The 16723-nt window shown below is 43.7% G+C and overlaps 1 protein-coding gene across 7 annotated transcripts in view; it reads right to left on the reverse strand.

The window, feature by feature from the left end:
• The window catches only part of LOC120054952 (exocyst complex component 2-like), a 99741-nt gene that overhangs the window by 15555 nt on the left and 67463 nt on the right, over nucleotides 1–16723 (reverse strand). For 6 of the 7 annotated variants that reach the window (XM_039002733.1, XM_039002728.1, XM_039002729.1 and 3 more), the window contains 7 exons: nucleotides 15937–15996; nucleotides 14822–14883; nucleotides 14664–14730; nucleotides 13527–13643; nucleotides 12842–12983; nucleotides 6851–6906; nucleotides 6570–6692 (listed from right to left, as the gene is read on the reverse strand). In XM_039002733.1, coding sequence (XP_038858661.1) covers nucleotides 6570–6692; nucleotides 6851–6906; nucleotides 12842–12983; nucleotides 13527–13643; nucleotides 14664–14730; nucleotides 14822–14883; nucleotides 15937–15996 — 627 coding nt within the window. Of the gene's footprint in view, nucleotides 1–6569; nucleotides 6693–6850; nucleotides 6907–7437; nucleotides 7480–12841; nucleotides 12984–13526; nucleotides 13644–14663; nucleotides 14731–14821; nucleotides 14884–15936; nucleotides 15997–16723 lie in introns of those variants that run through there. The other variant, XR_005477647.1, reaches the window with a different exon arrangement.

Genomic DNA, 16723 nt, shown 5'->3' on the forward strand with positions numbered 1-16723 from the left:
ACCCCCCTCAGCTCCCAGCTGTGCCCTGGACACCATATGTGAAATGATTGCCCCCCATCTATCTTCAGAGTTCGTTCTGTTAGGTGACCTAAACTGGGATATGCTTAACACCCCAGCCGTCCTACTATCTAAGCTAGATGCCCTCAATCTCACACAAATTATCAAGGAAACCACCAGGTACAACCCTAAATCCGTATAATACACCTCTGCTGTTTTCAATCAGGATCTCACCGATCACTGCCTCATTGCCTGTATCCGCTATGGGTCCGCAGTCAAACGACCACCCCTCATCACTGTCAAACGCTCCCTAAAACACTTCTGCGAGCAGGCCTTTCTAATCGACCTGGCCCAGGTATCCTGGAAGGATATTGACCTCATCCCGTCAGTCGAGGATGCCTGGTCGTTCTTTAAAAGTAATTTCCTCACCATCTTAAATAAGCATGCCTCTTTCAAAAAATGTAGAACTAAGAACAGATATAGCCCTTGGTTCACTCCAGACCTGACTGCCCTTGACCAGCACCAAAAAATCCTGTGGCGGACTGCAATAGCATCGAATAGTCCCCACGATATGCAACTGTTCAGGGAAGTCAGGAACCAATACACACAGTCAGTCAGGAAAGCAAAGGCTAACTTTTTCAAACAGAAATTTGCATCCTGTAGCTCTAACTCCAAAAAGTTTTGGGACACTGTAAAGTCCATGTAGAACAAGAGCACCTCCTCCCAGCTGCCCACTGCACTGAGGTTAGGCGACACGGTCACCACCGATAGATCCATGATAATCTAAAATTTCAATAAGCATTTCTCTACGGCTGGCCATGCTTTCCTCCTGGCTACCCCAACCCCGGCCAACAGCTCCGCACCCCTCGCAGCTACTTGCCTGAGCCTCCCCAGCTTCCCCTTCACCCAAATCCAGATCGCAGATGTTCTGAAAGAGCTGCAAAACCTGGAATCGTACAAATCAGCTGGGCTAGACAATCTGGACCCTCTCTTTCTAAAATTATTGTTGCAACCCTGCCATTGTTACAACCCCTATCACCAGTCTGTTCAACCTCTCTTTCATTTCGTCCGAGATCCCTAAAAATTGGATAGCTGCCGCGATCATCCCCCTCTTCAAAGGGGGTGACACTCTAGACCCAAACTGTTACAGACCTATATCCATCCTGCCCTGCCTTTCTAAAGTATTTGAAAGCCAAGTGAATAAACAGATCACTGACCATTTCGAATCTCACCGTACCTTCTCCGCTGTGCAATCCGGTTTCTGAGCTGGTCACAGGTGCACCTCAGCCACGCTCAAGGTACTAAACGATATCATAACCTCCATCGATAAAAGACAGTACTGTGCAGCCGTCTTCATCGACCTGGCCAAGGCTTTCGACTCTGTCAATCACCGTATTCTTATTGGCAGACTCAATAGCCTTGGTTTCTCAAATGACTGCCTCGCCTGGTTCACCAACTACTTCGCAGATAGAGTTCAGTGTGTCAAATCGTAGGGCCTGTTGTCCGGACCTCTGGCAGTCTTTATGGGGGTACCACAGGGTTCAATTCTCGGGCCGACTCTTTTCTCTGTATATATCAACGATGTCGCTTTTGCTGCGGGTGATTCCCTGATCCACCTCTACGCAGACAACACCATTCTGTATTCTTCTGGCCCTTCTTTGGACACTGTGTTAACTAACCTCCAAATGAGCGTCAATGCCATACAACACTCCTTCCGTGGCCTCCAACTGCTCTTAAACGCTAGCAAAACCAAATGCATGCTTTTCAACCGTTCGCTGCCCGCACCCGCCCTCCCGACTAGCATCACTACTCTGGACGGTTCTGACCTAGAATACGTGGACAACTACAAATACCTAGGTGTCTGGCTAGACTGTAAACTCACCTTCCAGACTCATATCTAGAATCGGCTTTCTATTTCACAACAAAGCCTCCTTCACTCACGCCGCCAAACTTACCCTAGTAAAACTGACTATCCTACCGATCCTTGACTTCGGCGATGTCATCTACAAAATAGCTTCCAATACTCTACTCAGCAAATTGGATGCAGTCTATCACAGTGCCATCCGTGTTGTTACCAAAGCGCCTTATACCACCCACCACTGCGACCTGTATGCTCTAGTCGGCTGGTCCTTGCTACATATTCATCGCCAGACCCACTGGCTCCAGGTCATCTACAAGTCTATGCTAGGTAAAGCTCCGCCTTATCTCAGCTCACTGGTCACGATAACAACATCCACCCATAGCACGCGCTCCAGCAGGTATATCTCACTGGTCATCCCCAAAGCCAACACCTCCTTTGGCCGCCTTTCCTTCCAGTTCTCTGCTGCCAGTGACTGGAACGAATTGCAAAAATCGCTGAAGCTGGAGACTTACATTTCCCTCACTATCTTTAAACATCAGCTATCTGAGCAGCTAACCGATCGCTACAGCTGTACATAGTCCATCTGTAAATAGCCCACCCAATCTACCTACCTCATCCCCATATTGTTTTTATTTACTTTGCTGCTCTTTTGCACACCTGCTCATCATCATCTGCTCATCTATCACTCCAGTGTTAATCTGCTAAATTGTAATTACTTTGCTACTATGGCCTATTTATTGCCATACCTCCTCATGCCATTTGCACACACTGTATATAGACTTTCTTTTTTGTCTATTGTGTTATTGACTGTACGCTTGTTTATTCCATGTAACTCTGTGTTGTTGTTTCTGTCGCACTGCTTTGCTTTATCTTGGCCAGGTCGCAGTTGTAAATGAGAACTTGTTCTCAACTAGCTTAACTGGTTCCAATGTCCAGTCTCTTGACAACAAGGTTGATGAATTCCGAGCAAGGGTAGCATTCCAGAGAGACAAAAGAGACTGTAACATACTTTGCTTCACGGAAACATGGCTCACTCGAGACACGCTATTGGAGTCGGTACAGTCAGCTGGTTTCTTCACGCATCGCGCCGACAGAAACAAGCATCTTTCTGGTAAGAAGAGGGGCGGGGGGTATGCCTTATGATTAACGAGACGTGGTGTGATCATAACAACATACAGGAACTCAAGTCCTTCTGTTCACCTGACTTAGAATTCCTCACAATAAAATGTCGACCGCATTATCTACCAAGAGAATTCTCTTCGATTATAATCCCAGCCGCATATATTCCCCCCCAAGCAGACACATCGACGGCCCTGAACAAACTTTATTTGACTCTATGTAAACTGGAAACCACATATCCTGAGGCTGCATTCATTGTAGCTGGGGATTTTAACAAGGCTAATCTGAAAACAAGACTCCCTAAATTCTATCAGCATATCGATTGTGCTACCAGGGCTGGTAAAACCCTAGATCATTGTTATTCTAACTTCCGCGACGTATATAAGGCCCTCCCCCCGCCCTACTTTTGGAAAAGCTCACCACGACTCCATTTTGTTGCTCCCAGCCTATAGAAAGAGACTAAAACAGGAAGCTCCCGCGCTCAGGTCTGTTCAAAGCTGGTCCGACCAATCGGATTCCACGCTTCAAGATTGCTTCAATCACGTGGATTGGGATATGTTCCGCACTGCGTCAAACAACAACATTGACGAATACGCTGATTCGGTGAGCGAGTTTATTAGCAAGTGCATCGGCGATGTCGTACCCACAGCAACTATTAAAACATTCCCAAACCAGAAACCGTGGATTGATGGCAGCATTCACGCGAAACTGAAAGCGCGAACCACTGCTTTTAACCAGGGCAAGGTGACCGGAAACATGACCGAATACAAACAGTGTAGCTATTCCCTCCGCAAGGCAATCAAACAAGCTAAGCTTCAGTATAGAGACAAAGTAGAGTCACAATTCAACAGCTCAGACACAAGAGGTATGTGGCAGGGTCTACAGTCAATCACGGATTACAAAAAGAAAACGAGCCCCAGACAGACTAAACAACTTCTTTGCTCGCTTTGAGGACAATACAGTGCCACTGACACGGCCCGCTACCAAAACCTGTGGACTCTCCTTCACTGCAGCCGACGTGAGTAAAACATTTAAACGTGTTAATCCTCGCAAGGCTGCAGGCCCAGACGGCATCCCCAGCCGCGTCCTCAGAGCATGCGCAGACCAGCTGGCTGGTGTGTTTACGGACATATTCAATCAATCCTTATCCCAGTCTGCTGTTCCCACATGCCATTTTTCCTGTTCCCAAGTAAGCTAAGGTAACTGAGCTAAACGACTACCGCCCCGTAGCACTCACTTCTGTCATCATGAAGTGCTTTGAGAGACTAGTCAAGGACCATATCACCTCCACCCTACCTGACACCCTAGACCCACTCCAATTTGCTTACCGCCCCAATAGGTCCACAGACGACGCAATCGCAACCACACTGCACACTGCCCTAACCCATCTGGACAAGAGGAATACCCATGTGAGAATGCTGTTCATCAACTACAGCTCAGCATTTAGCACCATATTACCCTCCAAACTCGTCATCAAGCTCGAGACCCTGGGTCTCGACCCCGCCCTGTGCAACTGGGTACTGGACTTCCTGACTGGCCGCCCCCAGGTGGTGAGGGTAGGTAACGACATCTCCACCCCGCTGATCCTCAACACTGTGGCCCCACAAGGGTGCATTCTGAGCCCTCTCCTGTACACCCTGTTCACCCACGACTGCATGGCCATTCACGCCTCCAACTCAATCATCAAGTTTGCAGACGACACTACAGTGGTAGGCTTGATTACCAACAACGACGAGACGGCCTACAAAGAGGAGGTGAGGGCCCTCGGAGTGTGGTGTCAGGAAAATAACTTCACACTCAACGTCAACAAAACAAAGGAGATGATCGTGGACTTCAGGAAACAGCAGAGGGAGCACCCCCCTATCCACATCGACGGGACAGTAGTGGAGAGGGTAGTAAGTTTTAAGTTCCTCGGCGTACACATCACGGACACACTGTATTGGTCCACCCACACAGACAGCGTGGTGAAGAAGGTGCAGCAGGAGGCTGAAGAAATTTGGCTTGTCACCAAAAGCACTCACAAACTTTTACAGATCCACAATCGAGAACATCCTGTCGGGCTGTATCACCGCCTGGTACGGCAACTGCTCCGCCCACAACCGTAAGGCTCTCCAGAGAGTAGTGAGGTCTGCACAACGCATCACTGGGGGCAAACTACCTGCCCTCCAGGACACCTACACCACCCGCTGTCACAGGAAGTCCATAAAGATCATCAAGGACAACAACCACCCGAACCACTGCCTGTTCACCCCGCTATCATCCAGAAGGCGAGGTCAGTACAGGTGCATCAAAGCTGGGACCGTGAGACTGAAAAACAGCTTCTATCTCAAGGCCATCAGACTGTTAAACAGCCACCACTAACATTGAGTGGCTGCTGCCCACATACTGACTCAACTCCAGCCACTTTAATAATGGAAAAATTGATGTAAAAAATGTATCACTAGGCACTTTAAACAATGCCACTTTTATATGTTTACATACCCTACATTACTCATCTCATATGTATATACTGTACTCTATACCATCTACTGCATCTTGCCTATGCCGTTCTATACCATCACTCATTCATATATTTTTATGTACATATTCTTCATCCCTTTACACTTGTGTGTATAAGGTAGTTGTTGTGAAATTGTTAGGTTAGATTACTCATTGGTTATTACTGCATTGTCGGAACTAGAAGCACAAGCATTTCACTACACTCGCATTAACATCTGCTAACCATGTGTATGTGACAAATAAAATTTGATTTGGTTAAATAAAGGTGAAATAAAAATAAATTAAAAAAGCCCTTAAATTGAAATTGAGTGAGTGAGTGAGTGAGGGAGCAAGAGAGATGGATAAAGAAAAAATAAATAATGGGTAAATGAGGTTAAAAGGTCCAGTGCAGCAGTTTTTATTTCAATATCAAACATTTTTTAGGTAACAATTAAGTACCTTACTGTAATTAAAATGGTAAAAAAGAAACAAAAATAGCTTCTTCGTAAAGAGCACTTTCTCAAGCAAGAATTTTGCTCGGACTGTCTGGGAGTGGTCTGAGTGGGGAAGGGAAAACTGAACACTAGCTGGTATTGGCAGAGAGGTTTAGAACTCTCTTTCTTATTGGTCTATTAACTCATTTACTGCCTGATGATGTCACCAGGCAGGCCAAAACTCCATCCCACCAAAACAAGCTGACATTTCTGGCAGTCTTTTTAAACAGCTCTTACACTAAAAGTAATTTCAGTGCAATTCCAGCTTCATAGTGTGGAAATATATACTGTATAAAACAGTGACTGCACTGGGCATTTAATAGAGCACTTTAGGGTAATTTAAAGTATCCTCAGTTTGGGCTGTAGAGTGTACAGTACAGAGTATACCAGTAGCTGGTCTGGTAGAGGTGCTGGGGTTTAGAATCATCAGTAAAAGAGGGTAAATCCCCCCCAGTTGGTGGCTCTTCATTTGACTCACTCGAGAGAGAGAGTGGCATCTGAAAGTAAGTGTGTGTGTGTGTGTGTGTGTGTGTGTGTGTGTGTGTGTGTGTGTGTGTGTGTGTGTGTGTGTGTGTGTGTGTGTGTGTGTGTGTGTGTGTGTGTGTGTGTGTGTGGTGTACCTGTATGGCTCCGTTCATGCTGAAGGATGATACACACTGCATGAGACGGCTCATCTCCTCCGCCACACCATCAACGATTCTAGTCAGAACCCTGGGAACTAGCTCCTTTGACACTGTGAAGACCTGAGAGAGAAAGAGGTGGAGAGAGAGAGGGGCGGGGGGATAACGAGAGAGATCAAACTCTCTCTGTGACTACTGACTGACTGCTCTACTCATTACAGAAGGCCCCCAATAATTTTTGTCATGCATCTCTTCATTATACAGAAAGGTCAATGCCTTACCTCAGCATGAACAGTGATGATGTTGACCAAGGCTTCCTTCAGGTAGTTCCTCACACCTTGGAAAGAAGGTAGTTCCATAATAACGTCAAAACCCGAAACCGATCATATGAAACTGATCCCAGACCTAACACATTTATCAGTTCTCTTTTACTATAAGACTAGACTGAAATGCAGTGGGCGAGGAAAGATTGAAAGTAGTTATTTCTATTGGTAGAGGTTGAGATGAGCCATATAATGTATGTATTCTCCAATCAACCTGGAGAATGGTGGGTGTATAACCTGTAATGGCACCCCTAAGTAGGGGTGTGAACGTTTAAATGTATAAACGAAGTTGGGATCCTTGACGTTAAGAAAAATCCCTAACAACAACATTAGAATCCCAGTTTCCGTGTTATAGTCTAACTAAACAATAGGCTATGAAGGCCTGGGGAAAGTAAACAGCATAGTGGGTAACTTTCCACAACAACTAAAGAGTGTTGAAGAGCAAGGCTCTGGTGACCTGGCTACCACACTGTGAGCAGTGTGAAGTAAACCTGTGCACATGCGCAGATACTGTGTGTGACTGTGAAGTGTTGCATCTTGCTCACCTCAGCATCCTTACCTCTTCACTGACCACAGGCCCTGCTTTACTGAAGTTGCGAGACATTGCAAGCCAAGAAATTGTGAGATACAGAATTCCATTGAGAGATTTGATTGCCAATTGATAGGCCTAGTGCACCGTTCTGTCTGCCTGGTGGCCGTCCTACCTATACTGTGTCCATCTCCTCTGTCAATTCAATTAAATTCTGTCTCTGTCCCTCGCTATGAAAGATGTGAGTGTTTGTGTTCTCGGAAGTACAGCAACAAGTCAGTCTCCTCCGTTCCAAAAATACTGAATCTTGACACTTAGAAATGGGAGTTGACACTGGAGTCAACATGCAACGAGTCGAGAAATACTTTTTGAGTCGACTCTCCACTACTACGTCATCATGGTTAACAGTTGGAAAAATTTCAGAGAAAGGCAAGCAACAGCAGTGAAGTCCTGTATGGCAATACTTTGAGAAGTTAAATGAGAAGTAAATGCAAACTTTGCAAGGTGGAATTTAGGTACCGTAATGGTAGTACAGGTGCAATGCTTAACCATCTGAAAGGGATACACCATAATACCCGTACCGTTGCTGGCAGCAGCACAGCTGCATTGTGAATTCACATGGAATTTTATAAAAAAATTCTTAGCATTTTAACAAATGGCCGTTTAAATGTTAAGAAAACTTTTCCATTTGTCACATCCCCAATGTCACGTTGAGAAGACAATATAATAAATATAAATGAGATGATTGTCTGGTGTCTGGTGCTGAAGATGAATTTAAAGATGAATACTTCCAGGGGGCAAGAGTGTTACTACGAGAAAACAAAAAGACCAAAACCAGTGAAGGTTGTCTTTCTCTGTTTCCACTGGCAATGCAGGCCTCAGCATACACACACCAGTTACCCACATGTTTAGCCAGTGAAAGTATCATATCCTATTCCTTATAGCTGTGGTTAATAAGCCCAAATGTTCCTGTTTCACTATTAGCGGAACACACAAAATCGTAAAAGGCACCACTTTTTCTCCCTGGAACATTGAGGAGCATAGGGGAGTGGGGCTATGCTCCTCTGAGCGCACACACACACTTCCTGTTTTAAGGTACGTAAACCACACACAAGTGTCACCTGTGCACAGCCTCATAGCACATCCGTGTGTACGTGTGTACGTGTGTGTGTGTGTGTGTGTGTGTGTGTGTGTGTGTGTGTGTGTGCATACACACACCCAAAACCACAGACCAGAATGATATATGTCCATGTCACTGCTAACATCACTTCAATTTAGAGAGTGTGTGTATGAATGTAAGTATGAAGAATTCACTGAAGATTCAGGGTTTAACATTTCCTACAAGGAGCTCCCCCACCCACAACAACAGGGCTGGGACGATACTAGTACTGCGATACTCGTCAGTATCGTGACAATGAAACAAAACAGGAAGCGGATTTAACTTCTTTAGGAAAACAGCCCTAATGTTGGAAACAAACATTATGTTGTCATCCAGAGTCACATTTATTTATTTTCCCAGCTATAGCATACTATATTTTACATACAGCAGGTTTTTAAAGGACAAAAAAGTTTGATCTGCTTCTTGATTTAATTTGCCATGGTAAAAATATTGTGATACTGGTATCGTCACAGCCCTAATACAGAGTAGACTAAGAGTAGACTGTATGTGAAGTTGTGAACATCAGGCTAAGCACATCCAAGCACTGTTCATCGTAAAACTTCAGGACACACAGAGACATTTAGTTAGTGCTGAGTGATTAGTGCTTTTTGAGGTTGGTTCGGTTTCGGTTCGATTATGAACAAATAAATCACGGTTTTCGATTTCCTTAATTATTAATGTTTTCATTAAATGCACTATGGATTATGTGGGTTGAATGTCATGATGGTAGTGACTGCCCATTTCTGCTAATCATTTATTAACCATAATTTATTCACATTAATTTACTTTAATAAAATATTTGGTTTATTTGATGACTTTATTATTTAATTCCAAGTCATCATCTCTATAGAGCTTCTGCATATGATGTCTGACAAAATCACTATTTTATTATTATACTGACAGGCAGACCACAGGGAGGAGGTAAGTAAACTGGTTTTGTGGTGCCAGGACAACAAACTCTCCCTCAACATCAGCAAAGCAAAGGAGTTGTTGACTTCAGGAAGCAGAGGAGGGAACATGCCCTGATCCACATCAAGGGGACTGCAGTAGAGAGGGTCAGCAGTTTTAAGTTTCACTGCGTCCACATCACAGAGGATTTGTCATGGACCAACAACACCACCACTCTTGTCAAGAGGGTGCAACAGCGTCTCTACTTCCTAAGGCAGCTAAAGAAAATCGGCAAGTCACCCTGGGTCTTCTCCAAATACTACCTCTGCACCATCGAGAGCGTCCTTACCGGTTGCATCACAGCCTGGTACAGGAATTGCTCTGTCCACGACCACAAGTCCATCCAGTGTGTGGTGAAGAAGGTCCAATGCATCACTGAGACCGTGCTCCCACCCATCCAGGACATCTACTTGAAACGGTGCATGAGGAAGTCCCGCAGCACCATCAAGGACCCCACACACCCCAGCCACGAGCAGTTCACACCCTTACCATCGGGCAGGCATTGGAGCATGAAGTCTGATAGAAACCGTCTCTGAGTCTGTTGGTATCTACAAGCCATCAGACTGCTGAACACTTGAACTGGACTGACCACCTGCTCGGATTCTCCGCACCTTAGCACACATGCGCTCACTCGCTAACTCATCCACTCACTCACACACATACATATACACAACCAGTCAAAAGTTTGGACACACCTGCTCATTCAAGGATTTTTCAGATTTTTTAAAACTATTTTCTACATTGTAGAATAATAGTGAAAACATCAAAACTATGAAATAATACATATGGAATCAATAACACATAAGTAACAAAAAATGTTAAACAAATCAAAACATATTTTAGATTATTCAAAGTAGCCACCCTTTGCCTTGACAGTTTTGCATACTTGGCATTCTCTCAACCAGCTTCATGAGGAATGCTTTTCCAACAGTCTTGAAGGAGTTCCCACATATGCTGAGCACTGTTTGCTGCTTTTCCTTCACGCTGCGATCCAACTTATCCCAAACCATCTCAATTAGGTTGAGGTCAGGTTTGTGGAGGCCAGGTCATCTGATGCAGCATCATCACTCTCCTTCTTGGTCAAATAGCCCTTACACAGTCTGGAGGTGTGTTTTGGGTCATTGTCCTGTTGAAAAAGAAATGATAGTCCCACTAAGCGCAAACCAGATGGGATGGCATATCGCTGCAGAATAACTGTGCCTTGAATTCTAAATAAATCACAGACGGTGTCACCAGCAAAGCAGCCCCACACCATCACACCTCCTCCTCCATGCTTCACCGTAGGAACCACACATATGGATATCATCTGTTCACCTACTCTGCGTCTCACAGAGACACAGCGGTTGGAACCAAAAATCTCAAATTTGGACTCATCAGACCAAAGGACAGATTTCTACTGGTCTAATGTCCATTGCTCGTGTTTCTTGGCCCAAGCAAGTCTCTTATTCTTATTTCATGTCCTTTAGTAGTGGTTTCTTTGCAGCAATTGGATCATGAAGGCCTGATTCACGCAGTCTCCTCTGAAAAGTTGATGTTGAGATGTGTCTGTTACTTGAACTCTGTGAAGCATTTATTTGGGCTGCAATCTGAGGTGCAGTTAACTCTAATGAACTTATCCTCTGCAGCTGAGGTAACACTGGGTCTTTCTTTCCTGTGGCGGTCCTCATGAGAGCTAGTTTCATCATAGTGCTTGATGGTTTTTGCAACTGAACTTGAAGAAACTTTCAATCTGGAAAACTGACATTTTCCAGATTGACTGACCTTCATGTCTTAAAGTAATGATGGACTGTCGCTTCTCTATGCTTATTTGAGCTGTTCTTGCCATAATATGGACTTGGTCTTTTACCAAATAGGGTTGTCTTCTGTATACCACCCCCCTACCTTGTCACAACACAACTGATTGGCTCAAACACATTAAGGAAAGAGATTCCACAAATTAACTTTTAACAAGGTATACATGTTAATGGAACTACATTTCAGGTGACTACCTCATGAAGCTGGTTCAGAGAATGCCAAGAGTGTACAAAGCTGTCATCAATGCAAAATGTGGCTACTTTGAAGAATTGTTTAACACTTTTTTGGTTTGTATATGATTCCATATGTGTTATTTCATAGTTTTGATGTCTTCACTATTATTCTACAATGTAGAAAATAGTAAAAATAAAGAAAAACCTTTGAATGAGTAGGTGTGTCCAAACTTTTGACTGGTACTGTACATTCATGCTACACACACATCACAACTGCTGCTGCCAGACTCTTATTATGATTGCTAAATACTGCACAATTTAAACACTTGCCCCCATCAATCCCAGCTTTTCCAAAACATGTGTAAATATTGGACTATAAATTGTGCCTTCATGTATTATACGAATCCTAAAATGTTTATTATATTCTACTGAGCCATTTACTTTATGTTCATATTCTTATCTTTTATCATTTCTTATTGTTGTTGGCTTGTGGAGAAGGAACCTGAAAGTAAGCATTTTATTGGACAGTGTATACCATGTGTATCCTGTACCTTGAAACTTTAGCATTGGCTCGTGAAACTACCACTAACTTCCTTCATACTGGACGCAGAGACATATGGTATTCTGTTGAAGCTAGCGATATTCATAAAATTATTTTGCAGAACCCCTGCAGTGCCTCTATGGAACCTTAGGGGGCTGCAGATCCCAGTTTGAAAACCTCTGCCATAATGTTCCCCAGACAGCCGTAAGGTTTATTGCTTTTGGAGATAAGCCCAAGAGGCTAGATAGGTCAAGGGTTATTATGGGTAAACCCCCCACTCTCTGTTACATCTGTGGCTTGGTGGAAGAACTCGACATTACGAATGCAATCTCCACAAACGTCTGGGAAACTGAGTTTAAAAGTCTATTGCAGTGTACAGGTGGTTAATCTGTGTTGGTTTGAATACTGGCCTCAGTCCATAATGTCCTGTGATTAAGGTGTGTAAAAAGGTGTGCAGTCGCGCCAATGGACGTAGACAGGGTAGATCAAATCAAATCACATTTGTCACATGCTTGGTAAACAACAGGTGTAGACTAACAGTGAAACGCTTACTTACGGGCCCTTCCCAACAATGCAAAGAGAAAAAATTATTAAAATTCTAGAAATACATTTCTGTGTACCTGCAGGTGTACTGTAAATAAGAATTTGTTCTTAACTGACTTGCCTAGTTAAATAAAGGTTATATAAAATAAATCAAAGTAGACAGCGTATATGTCTCTCTGTGTGTGTGTGTGTGTGTGTGTGTGTGTGTGTGTGTGTGTGTGTGTGTGTGTGTGTGTGTGAGAGAGAGAGTGTGTGTTTGTACCTGTAGGTGTACTACAGTCCCTCCAGTCGAAGTATCCAGCGTAGATGCCTGGTTCTAGGGACCCTACGATGGGATCTGACTTCCTCTCGATGTAGGCATCAAACAGACTCTCATCCAGCTCCTTCACTGCATGGACACTCACCTGGAAATAGAGGTAGAGACAAACCTAATCAACACCTGTACACAGCTACACAGACACTCACCTGGGAGCAGAGGAGAGAGACATCAATCAAATTTCAATGAAATGTACTTAGAAATCTATTCTTACATCAGCAGCTGTCACAAAGTGCTTTTACAGGAACTTGACTTATGTTCTTATAGTCACAATATAGATCCTGGTTTTGAACCAACTGCTTACAGGCCATGTTTCTAAAAAACACAAGCCGTTTACCTGTTTTTACAGGAACAGCCAACCAATATCTGTCTGTATGAGTGTGTGTATGAGAGAGAAGGAGACTGACTCAGAGATCTGACCTTTAGCTGTTTAAAGAGAAAGAGAGAGTAATCGTTCTGCCCCAAAACATCATTTCTCATCAACTCATTGGTGACAAATCTTCTTCTTCAAAGAACACCAAAAACTAAACACCAAAACATCTAAGGAGCCAGTTAACTGTTTGCTGTTTCTGACAGTTAACTGTGTGTGTATCTGTTTGTGTCTGTCTTTGTGTGTGTCCTCTCTACTAACCTGTGTGATCTTGTCAGTCCCGGTGAAGCCGTGTTTCTCAAAGTGTTCAGCCATGTTAAGGAAGGTGTGTTTCTCCAAGTACTGACAGTTACTCAGGATGATCAGCAGACGCTGCTCCTATAGAGAGAAAGAGATGCACACACACACACACACACACACACACACACACACACACACACACACACACACACACACACACACACACACACACACACACACACACACACAGAGAAAGTTCAGGATGTTGGATTTGTTATGTTGAGTGATGGTTTCTGAGCATCTGTCAGTTAATCTCATCATTGACACCATCCCTGTTTTACTGGAATTGACTAAAATTCTGTTTTACGCCATACTACACACTGGGTTTTCTTCAATGATACAAGGTCAATTATAACAGTTACCTCACTGACAACCTCACTGACAGGATTAGTGTAACAGGTAGTGTTCACTCCTAAAAGAGGAGAGGAGAGGAGAGGTTCTGGTCTTAATAGACAATCTCAAATAATTTGGTTACTTTGGCAACTCCTTTTATTATAAGAATTCTAGTCTTCTTCTATTATTTTTCAACACTTCCAGTCTCTGTAGACCATGTCAATCTATGGCCTACCAGCCCACCGTCTCTCTGAGGCCTTACTGTATTTCAGTGAGATGTTTGGTACTCCATATGATAATGTCTTAAGGTGGTCCTGTAGGCCTGAACTCTGGCATGTGCCCTGAATATTGTCTGGCTGTCTCACCGACTCAGCCCTGCTAGAGATCAGAGATCAGGGGAAACCCCATCTGCACCCTGCTCTATTTCCCTTTACCAAAAACTCCCCTTGCTCTTCCTCCCCCTCCTCTCCTCTCCCCTTCACTACACACCCAGGCCCATTCACTCTCATCTGGACACATATACAGTAAATTAGGTTGTGTCTGCTTCCTGTCCACAACCAGGAAACAGCATCATAACAGATTGGTTTGGTTTACCAGTGAAGGAGATACACGTGTGTGTGGGTGTGTAGGGGGGTTAGATTGTAAGAAAAATAACCTTCATTGAGAATGCTCATTGACATTGGCAATCCTGTAGTGTGAGATTGAGGTAGATTGAGTTCAATTGAGGCCTGTAGTCTCAGTCTGAGAAAATTCAGATCTTCTTACCGGTGTTGCACAGAAGTCTTCCTGAAGGCCACTGAATGGGTCTGGAGAGGCAAGGTCCACTGATATACTGAGAATACACACACACATACAGAGTTCAAAAACACACTAAGGCAGACACACAAATTGACACTGGATGCAAAGTCCCTGCCTGTACTCACTGTGAAGTGTTGATGTCTCCATCGGTTTTATTGCTCAGCTGCTCCAGGCAGCTGACAAACACCTGGAAGAGATGTTACAGGTCAGTGTCACAGAGAAAGGTCAGTGTCACAGAGACTGGTCAGTCACTCAGACATCAGTAACAGTCAACTATATTAAAAAGGAGTGGGGTGAATGGACTGCACTGTAAACCTACAGTAAACTACATATAACAGGGGTCGGCAACAGGCAGCCCGTGGGCCAAAACCACCCTGCAAGGAAATTGTTTGTTGTAAAGAAAATAGTAATGTGATCGTATCTCAATGTAATCAAGGTATAAAATTATATTTTTTATTTGAAATAGAATCTCTTTTTGGGCTTAGTTGTGGTCAATTTTCAGTGTTCAAATTATTAGAATTATATTCAGCACGCGGCTGAATGTAGTTGCCTACCCCTGACCTATAATCTGTAGGGATTCCTATGGTGTAATCCTAGTCGCGTATCTACTCTGTACCATACAGTACCTTATTGATCTCCTTAGAGCTTTTTCACCTGCTCTCGAACCTGCTCAGAAAGTACAAGTCTACAATAATTAATACATTTCAACTGAATGTGTGCACTGTAGACCTACAGTAAACTGTAGATATTCCTATGGTGAAATATGATGTAATCCTTATCTTTACTCTATAGTACTATACCTTCATGATCTTCTCACAGAGCTTCCTGGTCCATTCCTGCTACAAAGGTAAAAGGCTACAATAATCTAAGGGCCGGTTTCCCGGACATAGATGAAGCCTAATCCAGTACTAAAAAGCATTCTTAATGGAGATTCTCCATTGAAGGTGCCTTTTCAGTCCAGGACTAGTCTTAATCTGTGTCCGGGAAACCGTTCCTAAATGTCTACTGAATTTGAGCATTGTAGCAATAAACTACCTGTGACCTGTAGGAGTCCCTTCACTAGAGTGAAATATACTGTAAACCTATTCTCTTGTGACAGTAGTACCATAAATTCATGCTAACTACAGTACCAGTAAACTGAAGGGATTACTATGTTGAACTATACTGTAATCTTAATCTCTATTCTGTATTATTGTGGTGAAATATAGTGTAAACCTAGTCTGTAGTGACTGTACAGTACCCTCATGATGTCCACACAGAGCTCTGAGGCTTGATCTTGGGCCTGATCCAATTGGAGGATCTGAAGACAGGAGAGGAAGGTGAGACAGCAGCTATTACGCAGTAATGTGGTCCAATACACCACCATTCATACTGAACAAAAATATAAATACAACATGTAAAGTGTTGGTCCCATGTTTCATGAGCTGAAAAAAACAAGATCCCAAAAATGTTCCTTGCGCACAAAAATCTTATTTCTCTCCAATTTTGTGCACAAATTTGTTTACATCCCTGTTAGTGAGCATTTCTCCTTTGCCAAGATAATCTATCCACCTGACAGGTGTGGCATATCAAGAAGCTGAATAAACAGCATGATCATTACACAGGTGTACCTTGTGCTGCGGACAATAAAAGGCCACTCTAAAATGTGCAGATTTGTCACACAACACAAGCCACAGATTTCTCAAGTTGAGGGAGCACGCAATTGGCATGCTGACTGCAGGAATGTCCACCAGAGCTGTTGCCAGATAATTTAATGTTAATTTCTCTACCATAAGCCGCCTCCAACATCGTTTTAAAGAATTTGTCAGTACATCCAACCGGCCTCACAACCGCAGACCACGTGTAACCACGCCAGCCCAGTACCTCCACATCTGGCTTCTTCATCTGTGGGATAGTCTGAGTCCAGCCACCAGGACAGCTGATGAAATTGTTGGTTTGTACAACCGAATCATATCTGCACAAACTGTCAGAAACCGTCTCAGGGAAGCTCATCTGCATGTTCGTCGTCCTCACCAGGGTCTTGACCT

This window comes from Salvelinus namaycush, chromosome 10 (genome assembly GCF_016432855.1).
Source record: "Salvelinus namaycush isolate Seneca chromosome 10, SaNama_1.0, whole genome shotgun sequence".
Classification (NCBI taxonomy): domain Eukaryota; kingdom Metazoa; phylum Chordata; class Actinopteri; order Salmoniformes; family Salmonidae; genus Salvelinus; species Salvelinus namaycush.